The following is a 23531-nucleotide window of genomic DNA, read 5'->3' on the forward strand; positions in this document are numbered from 1 at the left end:
GATCTAGTTAAGTGAGTGCAAAGGGACACATGGGAGAGGGAAGAAAGAACAAACTTGCATTCATATACCTGTAGTACCCTTTAAGACCTTAGGATGTGCCAAAGTGCTTTACAGCCAATGAATTGCTTTTGAAGTCCATTTGTTGTTATGTAGACAAACACAGTTGCCAGTTTGTGCATATCAAGGTCCCACGAACAATGAGATGAATGACCAGATAATCTGTTTTGGTAGTATTGATTGAGTGATAAATGTTTGCCAGGACTTCAGGAGAATTACTCTGCTCTTCAAGTAGTTCTACGGGATCTCAGTTATTACACAACACCTGCAGTGGAGTTTTATTTCATTATCTCCCCTTAATATGTTATAGGAAGCCTGTGGGAAAACCTCTGACCACCAAGCTCAGATAGACATACAGCAGAATGAAGATGCAGAGTACATAGAATCCTTGGAAAATGCCAGCACGTTGTCCACTTCCTCCAATTTAGAACCCTTTGCTAATGACGATCTTGGTAAGCTTTGCAGATGAGTCATTTTTTTAAATTTTAAACTGGACATTAACATTTTAACAAATGTAATTGGATCATGTGTTTTAACAAGTTACCTCACTTGAAACGTCACACTGGATAGTCTTGTAATATACTCATTTTTAAAAAAAAGAACCAGATTGCTTTTGAATGTGAAGTGACATTTTAATATAAATTCTGAATTTGGTAATCGAGTGCAATTTTGTACTACTATAATACAGCCTTGTGCATTTTTAGTCTGCATCATAAACTGCTTTTCTAGCTGTTGCCACGACTTAAACATGCACACCTCTAAACTCTATTTAGATTTGAATTATCTCTTTATAACTAATGTATCTATCAGTGTTTTAAATGTATGCAGAAGTAGAAAATTTCCATCTGCCTTTTTTCTATAGCATGTGCTTTTTATGAACACAGGTAATACTGTCATTCACTTAGACAAAGCCCTGTCCAGGATGAGGGAGTATGAGCGCATGAAATTTGAAGTTGAAAATAACCAGATTACAGATGTCTGTACCAATGCCATCGAATGTGCTGAAGGTAATCTGGAAAGAAAAAGTTAATCAACGTCAAATGATATGAAATCATGCAGAAATTTGTACTTGGTGCATAAATTAATTTGACAGCTGGTAACTTTTCTTACAAATTATTAGACCTTAGCAGACTTGTGAAAAGTATGAAGGAACTACTTTGTTGTGTAATTGCGTAGTAAATGTTCCTTGCCTCATATTTTCTTCCTTTTAAAGATTTCAGTTCTCTTCCATTATTTTGGCTTACTTAATTTAAACTTCTCAGAAATAAAGAAAAGCAATAAAGGACAAAATAAAGCCGTTAAGTTCAGTGGTGGCCGAAGAGTTATTGGAATAGTTGTTTCCCTCATATGTTCAGTTTCTATTCACAAATGAACGGGCAATCATCCATGCAAGAGGAAACCAGATACTGTGTCCTGTTACAGACTTTGGGTATTTTTCCCCTCCAGTTGACACTTTTGTGCAATAATAGGAAAGAGAAACCTTTGCCTGGCGTGTTTGCAGCAGCAGTCATGATGGTGGTCACAGTTCTGTGTTGATAACTCAAGTCGGTTGACCACTAGGCTTTACCAGATTGTCCTAAGTTCAAATCCTGGCTGAGTAATTCAGTCTCTTGTCTTCTGCAGTGGATAAAATTAATGCCATATTAGGTTGTCAGGGGGGAAAAGCACCGTCACAGGATCTGTTTTCAGACGATCCAGTCTATTTGGCAGTAGAAATGGGGATCAGTATCTCGCTCAAGCGGATGAAATATACCTGACTAAAAGGACACCAACCTCTATGGGTTAACCTTTCTTGTTCTTGCTCTCTCTCTGGAGATTCTTCTTCTTCGAAAGAATTTCATCAGTATAAAAGGAACAGTCAAGTAGTACACGATTGTCTCCAATGAAATCTTGCAGGATGGAATGGTTCCATTTAATGTCTTTTGCAGAGAGATGTTGGTGTATGACCTTGCGTCAATACCCAGAGCACTTTCTGTAATTATGGAAGTTAAATGATCAGTTTACTCAAATGCCTTCTCAAGATATTTCACAGATGGCAGTCAACTTGACTTTACTTGGGTCAGTGGATGTAAATCAAAAATAATGCCGCTTAATGTCAGGGCAACATCCCACCCTTCATTGGTGTCTGGTGTCTGTTTCCAACCATCTCTGGGTGTAGTTTAATGATCTTAAAGGCATTTTAATAATACTTAACTTAAATGCTCCTCTTTTTGAATTCAGATTCTAAATGTGGATTGAGATTAGCACAGTGGTCCTAAATGGCACTTGTCGTCCCAGGATATTGATAGAATAGAAGGGAGAAAACCTCGGAGTTGTGGTGCCTTTCTTTGTGGAGTGTGGGTCAGAAGACCGAGGACCCCTATCATGTTTGGTGCTTTGAGCGGGATATGGTCCTATCACACATTGAGAGAGCAAGAAGACCATTTTTCTAAGATGACATTACCCAAAGATAACTGTAATAGCTTTTCAAAGTGGTTTTAAAGCAGGAGCTAGGGCATTTGAGTTGAAATGTAAAATTGTTTCTTGCTATTCAAGGTAATCAGGGTTCCTCTACCTTCAACTGTTTCTTTTTTTATTCGTTTATGGGATGTGGGCGTCGCTGGCAAGGCCAGCATTTATTGCCCATTCCTTGAGAAGGTGGTAGTGAGACGCCGCCTTGAACCGCTGCAGTCTGTGTGGTGAAGGTACTCCCACAGTGCTGTTAGGGAGGGAGTTCCAGGATTTTGACCCAGCGACGATGAAGGATCGGCGATATACTTCTAAGTCAGGATGGTGTGTGACTTGGAGGGGAACTTGGAGGTGGTGGTGTTCCCATGCGCCTGCTGCCCTTGTCCTTCTAGCTGGAAGAGGTCGCGGGTTAGGGAGGTGCTGTGGAAGAAGCCTTGGCGAGTTGCTGCAGTGCATCTTGTAGATGGTACGCACTGCAGCCACGGTACGTCGGTGGTGGAGGGAGTGAATGTTTAAGGTGGTAGATGGGGTGCCAATCAATCCTAGATGGTGTCGAGCTTCTTGAGTGTTGTTGGAGCTGCACTCATCCAGGCAAATGGAGAGTATTCCAACACACTCCTTACTTGTGCCTTGTAGATGGTGGAAAGGCTTTGGGAAGTCAGGAGGTGAGACACTCGCCACAGAATACCTAGCCTCTGACCTGCTCTTGTTGCCACAGTATTTATGTGGCTGGCCCAGTTAAGTTTCTGGTCAATGGTGACCCCCAGGATGTTGATGGCGGGGGATTCGGCAATGGTTGAATGTCAAGGTGAGGTGGTTGTACTCTCGCTTTTGGAGATAGTCATTGCCTGGCACTTCTGTGGCGCGAATGTTACCTGCCACTTATCAGCCTAAGCCTGAACGTCGTCCAGGTCTTGTTGCATGTGGGCATGGACTGCTTCTTTATCTGAGGAGCTGTGAATGGCACTGAACACTACAGTCATCAGCGAACAGCCCCATTTCTGACCTTATGTAGGAGTGAAGATCATTGATGAAGCAGCATGTTTCTTGTTGTGTTAGGGTACTAATCATGGTCCAAATGAGGATTTTTTTTTTTAAAGCATTGCAGAGTGATGGAAAAAAGTAGCATAATATCTTACATGAAACCTTTCATCAGAACTGGCATGGTGAGTTGCTAAATCCTCTCGTCATTGAAGCTTCTGTAAACACAGGGAACCGTTTTGTTAGCTATTTGTGTTCTTCCTACCGAAAGAACAGCTTTGAATTCTTAACCCTTGTCAAAGTAATAACATGGCAAGGTCTGAACAGATTACCAAGTCACTGCACCTTTTGCCTCTAGTTGTCATCCATCCTGGCTAAGTCTTCCATACCTTCTGAATAATATCTTCTATCTAGAGATCATTGGCTTTTCATGAGGAGCAGGAGGATCAGACATTCACGGAGCAGAGTGATGTGGAAGAACGTTAACCTTGGCCATCATAACTGTCAAGCTGCGTCTTTAGCTGGAGTTTCATGCTTGTCCTTAGTCAGCCTTACCATCATTTGAGGATCTACCGACAGCAATGCACTCCTAGGTTTTCATTCCCACCCCCACCCCTCAATTGCTATATGGACGTCTGCAAGAATGGTCATGGGGAATTTACATCTTTGTTCTTCATTTCCACTAAAACAAATGAACTGTAGAGTTGCATTAACCTTTGAGAAGCTTCTGTTAGTCAACCTTTGCAGAATTCCTTGTGATATTTCCATGTTCAACTAAATGTAGGATATTTCCTAGGAAAGAACTATAATCAACAAGCTGTGATGTTCTAAATTGGGCTGTAATATCTTTAGCATAATTCTTTCATATGTGAATATTCAAATCTGATTGAATTTTTTGAAGCGGTGACTAAAGTAGTGGACAGGGAAATGTCTATGGATGTTATTTATATGGACTTCCAGAAGGCATTTGATAAAGTCCCTCATAAGACTGTTAACTAAAGTTGAAGCTCATGGAATTGAAGGCAAATTAATTGACCTGGTTAGGAAATTGGCTGAAAGGCAGGAGACAGGATAGGGATAATGGGCAGGTACTCTAATTGGCAGGATGTGACTAGTGGTGTCCTACAAGGATCTGTGTTGTGGCCTCAACTAATCACCGTAATTATTAACAACTTATGGGATAGAAAGGCACATATCCAAGTTTGGCGATGACACATAGAAACATAGAAGATAGGAGCAGGAGTAGGCCATTCGGTCCCTCGAGCCTGCTCCGCCCTTCAATGCGATCATGGCTGATCATCCAAATTCAGTACCCGGACCCTGCTTTCTCCCCGTACCCTTTGATCCCTTTAGCCTTAAGAAATATATCCAACTCCTTCTTGAATATATTTAATGTATTGGCCTCTACTGCCTTCTGTGGTAGAGAATTCCACAGGTTCACCACTCTCTGGGTGAAGAAATTCCTCCTCATCTCTGTCCTAAATGGCCTACCCCTTATCCTTAGACTGTGACCCCTGGTTCTGGACTCCCCGACCATCGGGAACATCCTTCCTGCATCTAGTCTGTCCAGTCCTGTCAGAATTTTAAAAGTTTCAATGAGATCCCCTCTCATTCTTCTAAATTCCAGCGAGTACAAGCCTAATCGACCCAATCTCTCCTCATACGTCATTCCTGCCATCCCAGGTATCAGCCTGGTGAATCTTCGCTGAACTCCTTCCATGGCAAGAACATCCTTCCTCAGATAAGGCGACCAAAACGGCACACAATACTCGAGATGTGGTCTCACCAAGGCCCTGTACAACTGCAGCAAGACATCCTTGTTCCTGTACTCAAACCCTCTCGCTACGAAGGCCAACATGCCATTTGCCTTCTCAATTCAATTCAATTTTATTTGCCATAATATGTAACCAGTACAAGTACAATTACAATGGAATGTTTACTCCCCGTAGGGGCGCGTCAGCTATTCATGCAGCGCCGTGTTCAGAAAGTCAATACAATGGCTTCCCGTGGCAGTGGGAGCATGATGTCCCTCAGCCGCTCCGTCCTCCTCATCACCGCGGCCTCTTCCTCACTGTTGCCGGCTCCAAGTGGGGGCCTGCTTTCCTGCTCACGATCTGACCTCTGGCCACCATGGCGGCTCCCCTCCTCCCAGTCGGACTGCGAGCTTCCCGCCATGGAGCTGCCAGCTGACGTGCTGCAGCAGGTCGTCGTGGCTGCTGCTGCTACTCGTTGCGCTGCGCTGCCTCCGCCCGACTCGCTGAACACATTGTTGGGATGTGAATACCCCGGTCGCCGCGGCCTCCTCCTCACCGTCTGGCGTGTGTGGAGAGCGGGGCGTCCCGCCGATTGCCTCAGCGCTCACGCTACGTGTAGTGTCATGGAGGCCACCATGTTGCCCGGCTAACCGCCTGCTGCACCTGCATGCTTACCTTCAGCGACTGGTGCACAAAGACACCCAGGTCTCGTTGCACTTCCCCTTCTCCCAATCTATTGCCATTCAGATTAAACTCTGCCTTCCTGTTTTTGCCACCAAAGTGCCACACAAAAGATTATTGCTCAAGATAAAAAATCACGGGATTGGGGGTAATATTCTGGCATGGGTGGAGGATTGGCTCTCTAACAGAAAGCAGAGAGTTGGGATAAATGGTTCGTTCTCAGATTGGCAACCAGTAACTAGTGGTGTTCCGCAGGGGTCAGTGCTGGGTCCCCAACTCTTTACAATCTACATTAACGATTTGGAGGAGGGGACCGAGTGTAACATATCAAAGTTTGCAGATGATACAAAGATGGGACGGAAAGTAGTGAGTGAGGAGGACATAAAAAACCTGCAAAGGGACATAGACAGGCTAAGTAAGTGGGCAGAGATTTGGCAGATGGAATACAATACTGGAAAGTGTGAGGTTATGCACTTTGGCAGGAAAAATCATAGAGCAAGTTATTATCTTAATGGCAAGAAACTGGAAAGTACTGTAGTACAAAGGGATCTGGGGGTCCTGGTGCACGAAACTCAAAAAGTTAGTATGCAGGTGCAGCAAGTGATCAAGAAGGCCAATGGAATGTTGGCTTTTATTGCTAGGGGGTTGGAATATAAAAACAGGGAGGTATTGCTGCAGTTGTACAAGGTATTGGTGAGGCCGCACCTGGAATACTGCATACAGTTTTGGTGTCCATACTTAAGAAAAGACATACTTGCTCTCGAGTCAGTACAAAGAAGGTTCACTCGGTTAATCCCGGGGATGAGGGGGTGGTCATATGAGGAGAGGCTGAGTAGATTGGGACTCTACTCATTGGAGTTCAGAAGAATGAGAGGCGATCTTATTGAAACATATAAGATTGTGAAGGGGCTTGATCGGGTGGATGCGGTGAGGATGTTCCCAATGATGGGTGAAACTAGAACTAGGGGGCATAATCTTAAAATAAGGGGCTGCTCATTCAAAACTGAGATGAGGAGAAACTTCTTCACTCAGAGGGTGGTAGGTTTGTGGAATTTGCTGCCCCAGAAAGCTGTGGAAGCTACATCATTAAATAAATTTAAAACAGAAATAGATAGTTTCCTAGAAGTAAAGGGTTACGGGGAGCGGGCAGGAAATTGGACATGAGTCTGGGTTCGGAATGGTCATGGCCCTGTGGGTAGTGGAGCGGGCCCAGGGGCCGTGTAGCCTTGTTCTGCTCCTACTGTGTTCTAATTCTGTTAGATTTCAGGAGATGGTTTTATTCCTGTTCCTGGCTGGGGTGGAGATCGCCTTTACAGAAGGTAAGTACTGTAGAAAATATAGGGACAGAGTGATCTCCTGGAAGAATTTCGATCGCCTAGATGGGTCGGAGAGGAATTTCCCAGATTTTTTTCTCCCAAATTGGCCATTGGGTCTTTATCTGGTTTTTCGCCTCTCCCGGGAGATCACATGGGTTCGGGTGGATGCAGAGTGATAGAAGATTTGAGGTTAGGATCAGATCAGCCATGATCTTATTGAAAGGTGGAGCAGGCTCGAGGGGCCGATTGGCCTACTCCTGCTCCTATTTCTTATGTTCTTATGGATAACCTCGCATTTATCCACGTTATATTGCATCTGCCATGCTTTTGCCCAATCACCCAACCTGTCCAAATCATCCTGGAGTTTCTTGGCATCCTCCTCACAGCACACACGCCCACCCAGCTTTGTGTCGTCTGCAAATTTGGAGATATTACATCTAGTTCCCTTGTCTAGATCATTAATATATATTGTGAATAGCTGGGGCCCAAGGACCGATCCCTGCGGTACCCCACTAGTCACTGCTTGCCACTCAGAAAAAGACCCGTTTATTCCAACTCTTTGCTTTCTGTCTGCCAGCCAGTTCTCTATCCAAGTCAATACCTTGTCCCCAATCAATTCAATTCAATTCAATTTGTCATATATGCAGCAGACGTGTGTACTGCACAATGAAATGTTGATTTTTACGAGTCCTCCCAACATTGGAATAAATATGGCATAACAATGATAAAAATACTAATAGAAAGACAGTAATAATAAATAAAACAACAGTAATAAATAATAAATTAAATTCATGAGTCTTATGGCCTGGGGGTAGAAGCTGTTTCGAAACCTGTTGGTACGCGACCGTATGCTTTGGTATCTCTTACCGGACGGGAGCAGGGCGAAGAGCTTGTGGCTGTGGTGACTCGCGTCTTTAATGATTCTCAGGGCCTACCCCCGGCACCTCTCTGGGTAGATATCCTGCACAGCAGGTAGTTTAATTCCTATAGTGTGTTGTGCAGCTTTCACTACCATCTGTAGAGCGGTGCAGTTGCCATACCAGGTAGTGATGCAATCCCATGTGCCTTAACTTTACATGCTAATCTCTTATGCGGGACCTTATCAAAAGCCTTCTGAAAGTCCAAATACACCACATCCACTGGTTCTCCCTTATCTATTTTACCAGTTACATCCTCAAAAAATTCCAGTAGATTAGTCAAGCACGATTTACCTTTTGTGAATCCATGTTGACTTTGTCCAATCCTGTAACTGTTTTCCAAGTGCTCTGCTATTGCATCTTTTATAATGGACTCTAGCATTTTCCCCACTACCGATGTCAGGCTTACCGGTCTGTAATTCCCTGTTTTCTCTCTACCACCTTTTTTGAATAGTGGGGTAACATTAGCTACCCTCCAATCCATGGGTACTGTTCCAGATTCCATCGAATGCTGGAAGATGATCAGCAAAGCATCAACTATTTCTAGGGCCACTTCCTTAAGTACCTTAGGATGTAGATTATCAGGCCCTGGGGATTTATCGGCTTTCAATCCCATCAATTTCCCTAACACCATTTCCCTACAAATACTGATTTCTTTCAGTTCCTCCCTTTCATCACACCCTATGTTCCCCGACATCTCTGGGAGGTTATTTGTGTCCTCCGTTGTGTAGACAGAACCAAAATATGTATTTAATTGGTCTGCCATTTCTTTGTTCCCCATTATAAATTCCCCTGATTCTGACTGCAAGGGACCTACGCTTGACTTCACCAATCCTTTTCTCTTCACATATCTATAAAAGCTTTTACAGTCAGTTTTTATGTTCCCTGCAAGCTTACTCTCATATTCTATTTTCCCTTTCTTAATTAATCCCTTTGTCCTCCTTTGTTGAATCCTAAACTGCTCCCAATCCTCAGGTTTACTGCTTTTTCTGGCCAATTTATATGTCCTCTCCTTGGATCTTATGCTATCCCTAATTTCCCTTGTTAGCCACGGTTGAGTCACCTTTTTTTGTTTTATTTTTATGCCAAACTGGGATGAACAAATTCTGTAATTCATCCATGAGGTCTTTGAATGTTTGCCATTGCCTATCCACCGTCAACCCTTTGAGTGACATTCCCCAATCAATCCTACCCAACTCTCGCCTCAGACCATCGTAGTTTCCTTTATTTAAATTTAGGACCCTGGTCTCGGAGTCGACTACTTCATTCTCCATCTTAATGAAGAATTCGATCATATTATGATCGCTCCGACCCAAGGGGCCTCGTACAACAAGATTGCTAATTAATCCTTTCTCGTTACTTAATACCCAGTCTAAGATGGCCTGATCTCTGGTTGGTTCCTCGACATATTGGTCCAGGAAACCATCCCTTAAACACTCCAGGAATTCCTCCTCCACAGTATTGTTATTAATTTGGTTAGCCCAATCTATATGTAGATTAAAGTCACCCATGATGACTGCTGTGCCCTTATTGCACGCTTCTCTAATTTCCCTTTTAATGCCGTCCCCAACCTCCGCATTACTGTTTGGAGGTCTATATACCACTCCCACTAACGTTTTCTGCCCCTTGGTATTTCTCAGTTCTACCCATACAGATTCCACATCATCAGAGCTAATATCCTTCCCTACAATTGTGTTAATCCCTTCTTTAACCAGCAATGCTACCCCACCTCCCTTTCCCTTTTTCCCTATCTTTCCTGAATATTGAATACCCCTGGATGTTGAGTTCCCAGCCTTGGCCACCCTGGAGCCATGTTTCCGTAATCCCAATCAAATCATATTCGTTTACCTCTATTTGCGCAGCTAATTCATCCACCTTATTACGAATGCTCCTCGCATTAAGACACAAAGATTGTGAGCAGTGTAGATGGAAGCCTAAAATTACAAAGAGCTATTAATAGATAAGGGAATGGGCAGATGGATTTCAATGTAGGCAAATGTGAGGTCATCCACTTTGGACCTAAAAAGGATCGAACAGACTACATTCTAAATAGTGGAAAGATAGAAACAGTAGAGGTCCAAAGAGACTTGGGATCCAGGTACATAGATCATTACAATGTTCTCGACGATTTGGAGGAGGGGACCGAGTGTAACATATCAAAGTTTGCAGATGATACTAAGATGGGAGGGAAAGTAGTGAGTGAGGAGGACATAAAAAACCTGCAAGGGGACATCGACAGGCTAAGTAAGTGGGCAGAGATTTGGCAGATGGAATACAATACTGGAAAGTGTGAGGTTATGCACTTTGGCAGGAAAAATCGTAGAGCAAGTTATTATCTTAATGGCAAGAAACTGGAAAGTACTGTAGTACAAAGGGATCTGGGGGTCCTGGTGCACGAAACTCAAAAGGTTAGTATGCAGGTGCAGCAAGTGATTAAGAAGGCCAATGGAATGTTGGCTTTCATTGCTAGGGGGATAGAATATAAAAATAGGGAGGTATTGCTTCAGTTGTGCAAGGTATTGGTGAGGCCGCATCTGGAATACTGCATACAGTTTTGGTGTCCATACTTAAGAAAGGACATACTTGCTCTCGAGTCAGTACAAAGAAGGTTCACTCGGTTAATCCCGGGGATGAGGGGATGGACATATGAGGAGAGGTTGAGTAGATTGGGACTCTACTCATTGGAGTTCAGAAGAATGAGAGGCGATCTTATTGAAACATATAAGATTGTGAAGGGGTTGGATCGGGTGGATGCGGGGAAGATGTTCCCGATGATGGGTGAAACTAGAACTAGGGGGCATAGTCTTAGAATAAGGGGCTGCTCTTTCAAAACTGAGATGAGAAGGAACTACTTCACTCAGAGGGTGGTAGGTCCATGGAATATGCTGCCCCAAAAAGCTGTAGAAGCTACATCATTACATAAATTTAAAACAGAAATAGACAGTTTCCTAGAAGTAAAGGGAATTAAGGGTTACGGGGAGCGGGCAGGAATTTGGACATGAGTCTAGGTTCGGATCGGTCATGGCCCTGTGGGTAGCGGAGTGGGCCCAGGGGCCGTGTAGCCTGATCCTGCTCCTATTTCATGTGTCTAATTCTGTTAGATTCAGGAGATGGTTCTGTGATAGTGGATTGGCGGTTAGGATCAGATCAGCCATGATCTTATTGAATGGCGGAGCAGGCTCGAGGAGCCGATTGGCCTACTCCTGCCCCTATTTCTTATGTTCTTACAGAAGATAATCCAAAAGGCTAATGGAATTCTGGCCTTTTTAACTAGAGGACTAGAATACAAGGGGGTAGAAGTTATGCGACAGCTATACAAAGCCCTGGTTAGACCACATCTGGAGTACTGAGAGCAGTTCTGGGCACCACATCATAGGAAGGATATATTGGCCTTGGAGGGAATGCAGCGTAGATTTACCAGAATGATACCCGGACACCAAGGGTTAAATTACGAGGAGCGATTACACAAACGGGTTGTATTCCTTGGAATTTAGAAGGTTAAGGGGTGATTTGATCGAAGATTTCAAGATATTAAGGGAAACTAGATAGAGACACACTTCTTTCCACTGGTTGGTTAGACTAGGACTAGGGGGCATAGTCTGAATATCAGAGCCAGGCCTTTCAGGAGTGAAGTTAGGAAACACTTCTACATCGAAAGGATGGTAGAAGTTTGGAACTCTCTTCCGCAAACAGCAATTGTTGCTAGATCAATTGTTAATTTTAAATCTGGGATTGATAGATTTTTGTTAACCAAAGGTATTGAGGGATGTGGGGCAAAAGTGGGTATATGGAGATAGGTCACAGATCAGCCATCATCTCATTGAATGGCAGAACAGGCTCAAGGGGCTAAATGGCCTTTTCCTGTTCCTGTGTGAATATTAAACAAATGAAGACAGTGCCACTCAGTGATTTCTTCCATAAATATAAAATGAGCTTCCATATTTGCATCAATGACACTCAGCTCTGTCCTTGCTGCCATCCTTGATTTAACTTAGTAGTCCACTGTCTGGACATCAAGTCCTGGATAAGGCAGAACCTTCTTCAGCTCAATATTGGCAACACCAAAGCCCCTCGGCGACATCATCCGAAAACACAGCATCAGCTTCCACATGTATACTGAACACACCAAGCTCTACCTCACTACCACCTCTCTTGACCCCTCCACTCTCTCTAAATTGTCTGACTGCTTGTCTGACATCCAGTACTGGATGCACAGAAATTTCCTCCAACTAAATATTGGGAAGACCGAACGATTGTCTTCAGTCCCCGCAACAAACTCCGTTCCCTAGCCACCAACTCCGACCCTCTTCCTGGCCACTGTCCGAGGCTGAACCAGACTGTTCGCAACCTTGGTGTCATATTGGACCCCGAGATGAGCTTCTAACCACTTATCCGCGTCATCACGAAGACTGCCTATTTCCACCTCTGTAACATCGCCCGTCTCTGCCCATACCTCAACTCATCTGCTGCTGAAACACACATCCATGCCTTTGTTACCTCTAGACTTGACTATTCCAATGCTCTCCTGGCCAGTCTCCCATCTTCCACCCTCCATAAATTTGCGGTCATCCAAAACTCTGCTGCCTGTATCCTAACTTGCACCAAATCCCATTCACCCTTCACCCCTGTGCTCGCTGACTTACATTGACTCCCAGTTAAGCAATGCCTCGATTTTTAAAATTCTCATTGTTTTCAGATCACTCCATGGCCTCATCGCTCCCTATCTCTGTAACCTCCTCCAGCCCTACAACCCTCAGAGGTATCTGCACTCTTCCAATTCTACCTTACCTTCCCCAATTTTAATCGCTCCAGCATCGGTGGCCGTGCCTTCAGCTGACTAGGCCCTAAGTTCTGGAATTCGCTCCTTATACCCCTCCGCCTCTCTTTCTCTTTCCTCCTTCAAGGCGCTCTTTAAAACCTACCTCTGTGCCCTAATCTCTCCTTATGTGGCTTGGTGTCAAATTTTGTGTAATAACGCTCCTGTGAAGCGCCTTGGGATGTTTTACTACATTAAAGGCACTATATAAATGCAAATTATTTTATTTCTTAGAAAATAAGAAACTGAAAGGGGTACATGAACAAAGGGATCAAGGGATACCGGTGAACAAATCATTAAAAGCAGTATTGCAGGCCACCAAGCAATTAAAAATGCTAACAAAGCACTGGGATTTATTTCTAGGGGTATAGAATTCAAAAGTAGTGAAATTATGCTAAACTTGTATAGGAGCCTTGTCACTTCGAGTACTGTGCACAGTTCTGGTCTCTGCTGTAAAAAGGACATAGAAGCACTGGAGAAAGTGCAAGTAAGATTTACAAGAATGGTACCAGAACTGAGGGATTACAGCTACTGAGGAAGATTGAACAGGTTGGGGCTTTTTTCTTTAGAAAGGGAAGACTTAGAGGAGATCTGATAGAGGTCTAAAATCTAAATCATTTATTTATACATATATATACCTTTTTTTCTTTCACTATAAATTCAGGTGGGTATCCAGCTGGGAATAGCTGTACGATAGATCACATTACTGATGCTTCTGATGTTACTTGCCCTCGCATAGACACACAACAACTGGACAAGCAAATAAAGGCCATCATGACAGAAGTAATCCCATTTCTGAAGGTGAGCGGCAAGTGCTATTGTCAACAGTGAAACACATATAATATTAATGAAGTGTTCATTTATTTATAGAGTTTTATCCTCCACTTTTAACACACAATTCATGAATTTAGATCATTCCTAATACAGTTTCTAGTGTTGTGAATATATAAATTATGTAATTGGAAATGTGAGATTTAGTAAGCTGCGAGAAAGCATTCATTTTATTCCAGCACAATTCTGTACTAATAAAACTTCATTCATTCATGCTCCACATATAAGTGAATAGGACACTATCCAATCTGGAGTAACCATTGTGATATTGTTCCTTTTGTGTTTAGTGCACATGAGTACTTGGTCATTCCCTGCTTACATACAGTTTCATCTGGTAATACACCTCAGGTCATCTCCTACTGTTGCCAGCAGCAGTTTGTTCTGTTGCAATTATATTAGAAAAATGTTTTAACCAGTTGTTAACGTTATTTAATGTTTAAAATTGAGTTTTCAACTACATTTTAATTTTTTTTTTAAAAATCAATTTCTGCATTTATTTTCAATTTTGGAGAGCTGTTTTTTCAAGGTAAGCTTGTTGAATGAACCTTTTCAGTCAATACATTGGCCTCCGTTTGATACCAGTACCTACATTAAGATTTGTACATCTTTTCAATGATCATTATCCACGAACAGCACTTTTGGTGCATTATAATTTCTACCTGTATTGTTCTGGCAACTTGTCTTAAATTCTGTACCACTTACCTTGACCTATTTACCATCTTATGCTTCCAGTATCCTTGTTATGATGTCAGTACTTGGACTAGTTGTGTATACCTCTATTCCTAATGCTCCTTGCATTAGCATAAGTGTTTTAAGCTTAACCTCCTTATTTACACCACCCTATTCCTAGTTCAATCTGCACTTGCGTTTTTCATACGCTGAAATTTCTTCTTGTGGCATCCTCCACACACAGCTGGAATTAAGCTCACACCAGATCACATTATGGGGAACTACACAAAGGGACAATCTCCTTTTGAGACATTTTAACTTTGATGCGTGCTGGTAGCAAATGATGATCCGGCAAGTTGTATCCTGTTCCCACACAGTATGAAAGGTTTGTGCGTGCATTGGAATGTCGGTCCGGTTTCCATACTGGACAAAATCATTCAAAATTGAGATTAGTGTGTTTAACACAATACTTTTTCTAGACAGCCATTTCTCGCATGATTATTTCCTGTTTTTCAAAATGTTGAAATATCAGAATGAATTGATGCATCCATTTGCAAGATAGATATGATGAGGAAGACCCATTTCAGCTCATCCATCTCGAGAACTATTTCTCCATCCTGATTTTTTGCTTCCACTACCCTACCCAGAAGTTCATTCCACATGTTTTTGCCTTCTCCGAGGAGATTGCCTGACTGTGTGGTGGGATAGGTTTAATGGTGTGCACACCAGTGAGAATGGGAGAGGCTTGATGAACCAGCTGGTATTTCCTGTCTTTTTTTGTATGTTCATATCACTATTGATGTGAAGAACCTCCTGACACCCAACCCAAATTTGCCTTTCACTAGTTTGAAAGGTTATCCCCTTTTCCACTGTCACATTTTATCTTGACAAAATCATCCATATTTACCTTTATGCTGATTGATTGCTATATCACTGTGAAGTCTCCTTCGTTGTCAGCTTTGAAGGTTGAATTGCCCATTCTTGTGTTTTTTGTTGCAATTCACCCCTCTGATGCTACAGATATGCACCATGTCTCATCTGTGCTATCTCCAGGGCTTCAATGTGTTTTCTGCGTTTCAGTGACAAAAACTGGATGTAATACTCATGGTGCAGTCTGACCATAGCGTACGGTACATTTTTAGCCTGGCATCTTTCGAGTTGCACGCTACTCATTTGGGTACATGGTTCAGCATTCTATTTACTTTCATTCTTGCTCTGCAGTGGTTGGACATGTTTAGCGCTGAGTTGTCTAATACTCCAAGATCCCTTTCAACTTTACCCTTAATTTCCTTTGCTAAGACACAATGGGGGAGAAATTCAGTTGGTTGCGCCAGCCGTTAACGCCTTAAGAGGGCGATAAGTGGGGCGCGAACCAGCTAGCGCCAGGGCGCGGCGATACCTGCGCCTCTCGCGAAATTGAGTGGACATTTAGCGGCGGCACTAAACCGCAACACCCGCTCAGCTGCGCACACAGATCCTGACGTCATTTCAGAGTGCAACGCCCTTGGGGCGCCCCGAACTGGAAATCCAGTGGCGCCCCCCTCCTTTCCGCCTGTCTCTCCCAACGACAGGTCGACTGGAACAGTTCCCAGTCGCTGGGGGGGTGCTATTTAAAGGGGGCTCTTCCTGGCTGCTTTGTGGTAGCCATTTTTGGACCACTCCTTCAGAGAGAGCGAGCGAGAGAGATTTGCAGAGAGGCAAAGGGAGAGAGATTTCTGCATTGAGTCAATGCTCGCTGAGGTACTTTTGGCTTCTGACCAGAACTTTGTAATTGCTTTGCTTTTTCACCGGCATAACTTTGAGTGGCCACATACTATGGGGGCTGCAATGGATGGGAACGTCGTGCTTCTCCATTACATTGAGAGGGCGCAGAGAGTGGCAATCATGGCCAGACGGAGGAGGGCCAACAGGCGTCGGCACACGAGACCTTACGCTCCCAGGGTTTTCCGCCAACAGTTCTCATACATCAATATGTCTGAGGAGCAGTGTTTTCGGAGGCTGCGATTCAGCAAGGAGGTGGTCACTGAGCTCTGCCACCTGCTTCAGCCAGATCTGCAGCCTCAACTGAGGAGCAGGACGTCTGTCGGTGGCAGTGAAGGTAACAGTGGCTCTCAACTTCTATGCCACTGGCTTCTTTCAATCCGCTACTGGGGACATTGCCAATATCTCCCAGTTCGCGGTGCATTGCTGCATCCATCAAGTCACGAATGCCCTCTTTAAAAGGAGACGACAGTACAGGAGACTTCGGTTTATCCGGAGGTTGTATGTCCGGAAACCTTGATCTACCGGCAGAAATCAGGAGCCGTTTTGTTAGGTTTTTTTTCTTCTTGTGGCTTTTTTTTCCAACAGTCAGGCTCTGGAAAGCCTCTCTGAAGCTGTTGCTAAGCTACAGAGACGCTTCCAAGGTACGGGCTGACTGAAGCTGTTGCTAAGCAACAGTGTTTGTTGTCAGATACGGAGATGAAAACCTCCGTATGCTTCAACATTAACACTGGTATGTCTGGCAGTTTTGATAGATCGGCAACAGCTCGGTGCCAGGTATAACAAAGTTTCCTGTACATCTCCTTCCCCATGACCCCGGACAAGCAGCAAGAACGCACAATGGGCTTTGCAAGAATAGCGGGCTTCCCCATGGTGCAGGGCGCCATTGACTGCGCGCATGTGGCTTTGCGGGCGCCGCAAGAGAATGCCGAGGATTTCCGCAACCGAAAGGGGTTCCAGTCGTTGAACGTCCAGTTGGTCTGTGACCACAGACAGCTGATAACTCGCTGTCAATGCCCACTTTCCAGGCAGCAGCCACGACGCCTTCATCCTGCGCCAGACTTCTGTGGCAGACCTTTTCGAGGCCCTGGCTCACCCAGGGGGCTGGCTTCTTGGGGACAAGGGCTATCCGTCTGTGCACCTGGCTGATGACCCCACTCTGTTTGCCCAACACCCCTGCTGAAGAACGATACAATGAGAGCCATCAAGCTACCAGGAACATCGTTGAGCACACAATCGGCGTGCTCAAGCAACGGTTCCGCTGTCTGGACCATTCCGGAGGAGCCCTTCAGTACTCACCTGAGCTAGTCTCCCACTTCGTTGCTGTGTGCTGCATGCTGCATAACCTGGCAATCCTCGGGACCCAGCCAATGCCACCAGACATTGGAGCACCAGCAGGGGAGAAGGAGCACCAAGACTGGAGGGAGGCACAAAGTGCAAGGGCCGTCCGTCAGCGGCTTATAGCAAGTCGCTTCTGGCCCCCTCTGAGGGAATGGCTTCTGCCATTCAAAGAACCTGAATGGAACCGTGTCGCAACCCCTAAGCTGGTCATGGCAACAATTAGTTCAAAGAGCAAACATGCACATTCTGAATAAAGACACTTCTTTATTTCACAAACTGTGTACCCTTTCCGCATGACAAAGTAATAGAAAGAAACCACAAAAAAAAAGTCAGTCACATAACTGGCTCTCACAACCTGGAGACAATGACCAAAACAGTAACAAAAATATGACCACGATCCTCGGCCTTCAATAAAACAATTAACAACATTTTGCCACACCTCCTACTTTTTGCCCTTCGAGGGTGATCTGCTTCGCTTGCGAGATTGGCCCCTTCCCACCCTGCAGCTCCTCTGTAATGGGACCCCAGTGGCTGCAGCAAGGCTGGGGGAAGGCTGCTGAGTGTCAGAAACTGAGACTGCAGATGCCCTTGAGGGACGGCCTGGACCAGCTCTGGGCCTGGAGGGCCCGGCTGCTGACTGCTCCAACTCTGTATGGGCGGCAGCAGTCTGTCCTGCAGGTGGTGGCAGCTGCAATGGAGAAGTGACCGTGCTGGCAGCAGGAATGCTGTCATCCTGAGAGAGGACAGCAACTCCCTGTTCGGCCGACACACTGGCACTCCCACGGGGCAGCACTGTAGCATGTGGAGCAATCTGCTGGAGCACAGATTGCTGGCCTGCTGCGGCGTGGTGAGGGCCCCGGGGAATCCTGCCCGATCCAGCAAGGGTGGCAGCAGTCAGTGCTCGTGTGGCCTCAATCTGCGTCTGCATGAGACCAGCCACTGACTGCATTGCAGCACTTAGCAATTGCGTGGCAGCCGCCTGTGCTGCGCCGAAGTCCTGGACAATCTTTGCCTGTGCTGCGCCGAAGTCCTGGACACTCCTTGCCAGTGACTCAATGGAATCTGGCATCCTTGCCACTGCAGCCATGAGCTCAGTGTGCCTGTGCTCCGCCTGGGCGCTCATTTCAGCGAGGAGCCGCACCTCTTCTGCGCTCACTGTAGTAGGACTCGATGCCATACTCTCCCTCCGGGGAGAAGGCCCCCGAGCTTCCCTACCCCCCTCGCGTTGCTGCAGCCCGCTGGGCCCCGGAGCTTCACCCTCCTCAGACCATTCCCCCCTGCTCCCCTCCAGGGAAGGCGTGTCTCCATTATGGCCATGGGCTGCCTCGGCTGAGGGTGGCACTGATGGTCCGGGTTCCTCCTCCTCGTCGCCTTCAGATTCACTCACAGTGACAGCTTGAGGGCCCGCCTCCTCACCTGGTGAATCAGCATCTGAAAGCAGGGAGGTACAAGAGTGGCTTTAGCGTGAGGACAGGGTGGCAGCAAGGGAGGCATGAGTGCAGCGATGTACTGATTTGGCTCGAAAGTGGCAAAGGATGCTGGTGTGAGGAACAAGTGGAAGGAGCGAGGTCAAAAAGGTGATGACCTTACCATTGCTGTCCATAACGGGGTCGGCATCTCCAGTGGCGACGGGGCCAAGCATCCGGCCTGCCATAATCCGTTGGACTCGCTGCTCCAGATCGGTCAGGGCTTGAAGGTGAGGCCGGCCTCCCCCGGTCTGTTGCTGCTGCCTCCTATTATGCGCCAGCTTGCCCTGCAAGAGAAAGGACGGGGTCTGAGTACAGTGTGCAGCCCTGATCTTGGCTGCAATGCCTCCCATGGTCGAATAACCCTTAGTGTGCAAAGTGCTGAATGTGTGAGTTTTTTGAAAGGGCCATAGGTGTTGTATGAGTGCTGGGCATTGGGGCTTTCAGGACCCTTTGGCCAATCAAGTGAGGTCGAGATGCAGGGATGAAGAGGATTCTGAAAAAGGCACTCACCCTGACGACCCGAGTGAGATCGTTGAACTTCTTCCTGCATTGCGCAGGGATCCTAGGCACCATGCTGCTGGAGGTCACTCTGTGAGCCACCTCCCTCCAAGCTTTTCGATAGTCGCTGGGCAGCGGCCTCCTGCCACTGTCCGGGTACAGGAGAGATCGCCTGCACTCCACCGCGCCAACCAGAGCCTCCAAGGCCCCCTCGCTGAACCACTGCGCTCGCTCCCTGGCCCTCTCCATGATCCTTGGCTTAAGTATGTGGCAACAGGCCTGTCCAGGCCGAGATTCAGGGCTCCAGTGCGCAGGGTGTGACTGCAATTTAAGACCGACCCTCCCCTTTAAGAGCTGACCGGCGCCAGCGTGTCTGTGTGCAATCACTAACTGACATCAGCACCTGCGCTGTGCCCGCCCTCGGAGGTAGCACCTCGCTCCTCCGGCTTAGCGCCTTAAGACAGTCGTGCAGCACCTGTTTTAGCGCTCCAATCACCTCCTGGGGCGAAGGAGGCCAATTTAGCAGTAGGTGGCGATAATTTGCGCCGGGCGCAAAATTTCGCGCCCAGCCGATACTTACGCCCTAAATGGGGCGATACCGAATTTCTCCCCCAATACCTCTGCCCAGCTGGTGCCTTATTCTTGGGATGCCACTCAACGCAGTATCTAACCATGGTGCGTGATAAAGCACCTGATGCTCCTTGTTGATTGGCAGTTCATCCCCAAGAATTAAAATTCTACATTTAAACTGGTCCCCAAAATTGACTTGACCTTGAAAGCAATAATGGATCTGTTCACAAGACTGGACAATCGCTGTTTCACTTTTTTTACCCACTTCCAGGTGGATTAATCAAGGGAAAAAGAGGAAAGCCATAGTTTTGAACAAAAGCACCATAACCTTAATAGTATCTCCATCCATGTTCATCTTTTCAGAGTTTATCTTCCATAACCCTCTTGCATTAAGTTTGGAAAACCTTCCCTGGTATCTTGCTTCTTAAGAGCCACCTGGCAATTAAATACTGAGAGGCCACGTCTTGTCCAAATTGGGACATTAATCCTTGTGAACCTTACACAAATATTCTAATTGATATATACATTATAAGACTACTCATGGTTGCTGTGTTTTCAGTTTGTTAGATCCAAGCAGTGGTTGTTGATCAGCTTTGATTAATCTAAAATCCTGCTACACACACTGTTTCCTGTTGGAAACCGTGTCCCATTTCATTTAGGACAGGAACTCGTGATCCTTTAATTTAAACACCACCTTCTACATCCAAGCTGGAAGGCCATTTCCTCTATAGCGTTTCCTTGTAGGGTATGATTTTTTTTTTCCCTGTAGATTATATCAAATTCCTCTTTCAGACCTGACAGTTATTTGCAGCTTACAGCCCAGAGTCCAAGGGAGAACCAGTCTTTCCTGAGAAACCGTCTAATCAGTGCATCCTCCGTTAGTATCACCTTTTAACAATATCTACAATATTGTTACTTGGCACAAGCCACACTTTATCACCACGCATCACTATTTGGACTTACTGCGATGGATGAAGCAGCCTTTTGCTGATCTACTCTGGTAGCTGGAGTCTTCTTGCTCCCCCAAGAGCCCCTCCTTTTCTTGGATACTACTTAATAGGTCTCCAATGGGCTGGCAAAGATGCTGAATGAAGAAAGAAAGATAACTTGCTTTGATGGGGTTTTCTTCATTCTTTGTAAAGAACGTGCTCCCGCACTTCCACCTTAGGCGTTCTAGAGAGTGAATGTGTACTTATTCTAGTATAGAGTTGGCCAAAATAAAGTGATGCTTACATAAACAGGTGTTTCATACGGCACAAGAGCGGAAAGTCATGTTACAAAATGTCACCTGGCATTGAAAACTACTTTTAACGTGAGTCCTTTTATGTGATTTTCTTAGAATATGATCTGGTGCCAGGTGAATTCCTGGGAGAAGAATGAAGAAGACCATGGAAGATTGATGACCTTGAGTTCTTTCTGTCTTTAGGTCAACAGTAACTCTTTGTTCACCAGGGGGAAACATCAGCCTTGTAAAGTTGAGAAAAGGCTGTGTGTTTACACAAGTGTAGAATTTCATTTATTCTACCCTGATTTAGATGATGCTGATCTGTGCATGAAGCTTGAACCCTGGCCAAAGAATGAAGAACTAACCATGCACCTAATTATCAAAAATGCAAATTTAAGTTTTGTTCTACTTCTGATTGATTTTTTTCAGGAACACATGGATGATGTGTGCTCCCCACAGTTATTAACTGCGATTGGACGCATGGTCCTCGCTCTTACACAGCAGAATGATGAAAGCAAGGAATTTGTCAAGTTCTTTCATAAACAACTTGGTGCCATACTCCAGGTTTGGACTTTACTAGCACATTAAATATTAATTTGTGTTAAAATATTTTTGAAATAAAATTAACATAAGGCCCTGATGTTGAAATTATCAGCTGAGTTTCTTTGCTTCTGGGCGTGCTAGTGCATTAATTGGTATTGGGAGGGGATTTTCCACACTTCAAGCCAAAGTGTGAGTAAAAGACCAGCAGAACATATGGGCAAAGTGAAGATAGTTACCCAGATAAGAGTTCTGTACACGAATGCACGTAACACAAGAAATAAAACAATTGAGTTAGAAACAGAAATTCAGCTTATGAGGCCATGTTGTAGCAGCCATTACAGAGACCTGGCTACAAGCTGGGCATGCTTGGGAGCTAAATATTCCAGGCTATAGGATCTTTAGAAAGGACAGGGAAATTAGGAAAGGAGGGGAGCAGCAATATTGATAAAAGACACAATTACTGTGAGTAGCAAGAAAGGATTTCAATAAGGATGATTGGGAAACAGTATGGGTTAAGGAATAGCAAAGGATGCAAACCTCTGATGGGAGCTGTCTACGGATCTCTGATAGTAGTGGGGGATATATAAATACATAGAATTACATAGACTTTTACTGCACAGAAACAGGTCTATGCCGGTGTTAATGCTCCACATGCACATCCTCCCACCTTACTTGTGTCAGCCATGGCTCAGTTGGTAGCACCCTCGCCTTTGAGTCAGAAGGTTTTGGGTTCAAGTCCTACTCCAAAAACCTGAGCACAAAAATCTAGGCTGACACTCCAGTGCAGTACTGAGGGAGTGCTGCTCTGTCAGGTGCCGTCTTTCGGATGAGATGTTAAGCCGAGGCCCCGTCTGTGTAAAAGATAGACGTAAAAGATCCTGTGGCACTATTTCGAAGAAGAGCAGGGGAGTTATCCTCGGTGTCTTAGCCAATATTTATCCCTCAATCAACATCACTAAAAAGCAGATTATCTGGTCATTATCACATTGCTGTTTGTGGTTACTTGCTGTGAGCAACTTGGCTGCCGCGTTTCCTACATTATAACAGTGACTACACTTCAAAAAAGTACTTCATTGGCTGTAAAGCGCTTTGGGGCGTCCAGTGGTCATGAAGGGTGCTATATAAATGCAAGCCTTCTATTCCCTTTTCCCTTGTACCTATCTAGATTACCCCTAAATGCATCTATGCTAATCGCCTCAACCACTCCATGCGGAAGCGAGTTCCACATTCTCAACACTCTGCGTCAAGAAGTTTCTCCTGAATTCCTTATTGGATTTATTAGTGACTATCTTATATTTATGGCCCCTAGTTTTGGACTTCCACAAGTGGAAACATCTTCCCTACTGCTACCTTACCGAACCCCTTCCTAATTTTAAACACATTTATCAGGTCTTCTCTTTTCTAGAGAAAAGGGCCACAGTCTGTTCAGCCTTTCTTGATAGTTGTACCATCTCCATTCTGGTATCATCCTTGTAAATCTTTTTTGTACTTTCTCCAGTGCTTCTATATCCTTTGTGTAATATGGAGACCAGAACAGCACAGTACTCCCGCACATGTGGTCTAACCAATGTTCTACTGTATATAGGTTTAACATAACTTCTCTGCTTTTGAATTCTATTCCTCTTGAAATGAACCTCAGTGCTTTGTTTGCACT

General features: G+C 45.1%; 1 protein-coding gene across 10 annotated transcripts in view; it reads left to right on the plus strand.

The window, feature by feature from the left end:
- pcm1 (pericentriolar material 1) overlaps positions 1-23531 on the plus strand; it is a 239363-nt gene that overhangs the window by 179440 nt on the left and 36392 nt on the right. For all 10 annotated transcript variants that reach the window (XM_085970813.1, XM_085970779.1, XM_085970788.1 and 7 more), the window contains 4 exons: positions 368-509; positions 942-1064; positions 13635-13771; positions 21764-21898. In XM_085970813.1, coding sequence (XP_085826939.1) covers positions 368-509; positions 942-1064; positions 13635-13771; positions 21764-21898 — 537 coding nt within the window. The remainder of the gene's footprint in view (positions 1-367; positions 510-941; positions 1065-13634; positions 13772-21763; positions 21899-23531) is intronic.

Source organism: Somniosus microcephalus, chromosome 2, assembly GCF_052327205.1.
Source record: "Somniosus microcephalus isolate GS21.2 chromosome 2, FLI_Smic_1.0, whole genome shotgun sequence".
Lineage (NCBI taxonomy): Eukaryota > Metazoa > Chordata > Chondrichthyes > Squaliformes > Somniosidae > Somniosus > Somniosus microcephalus.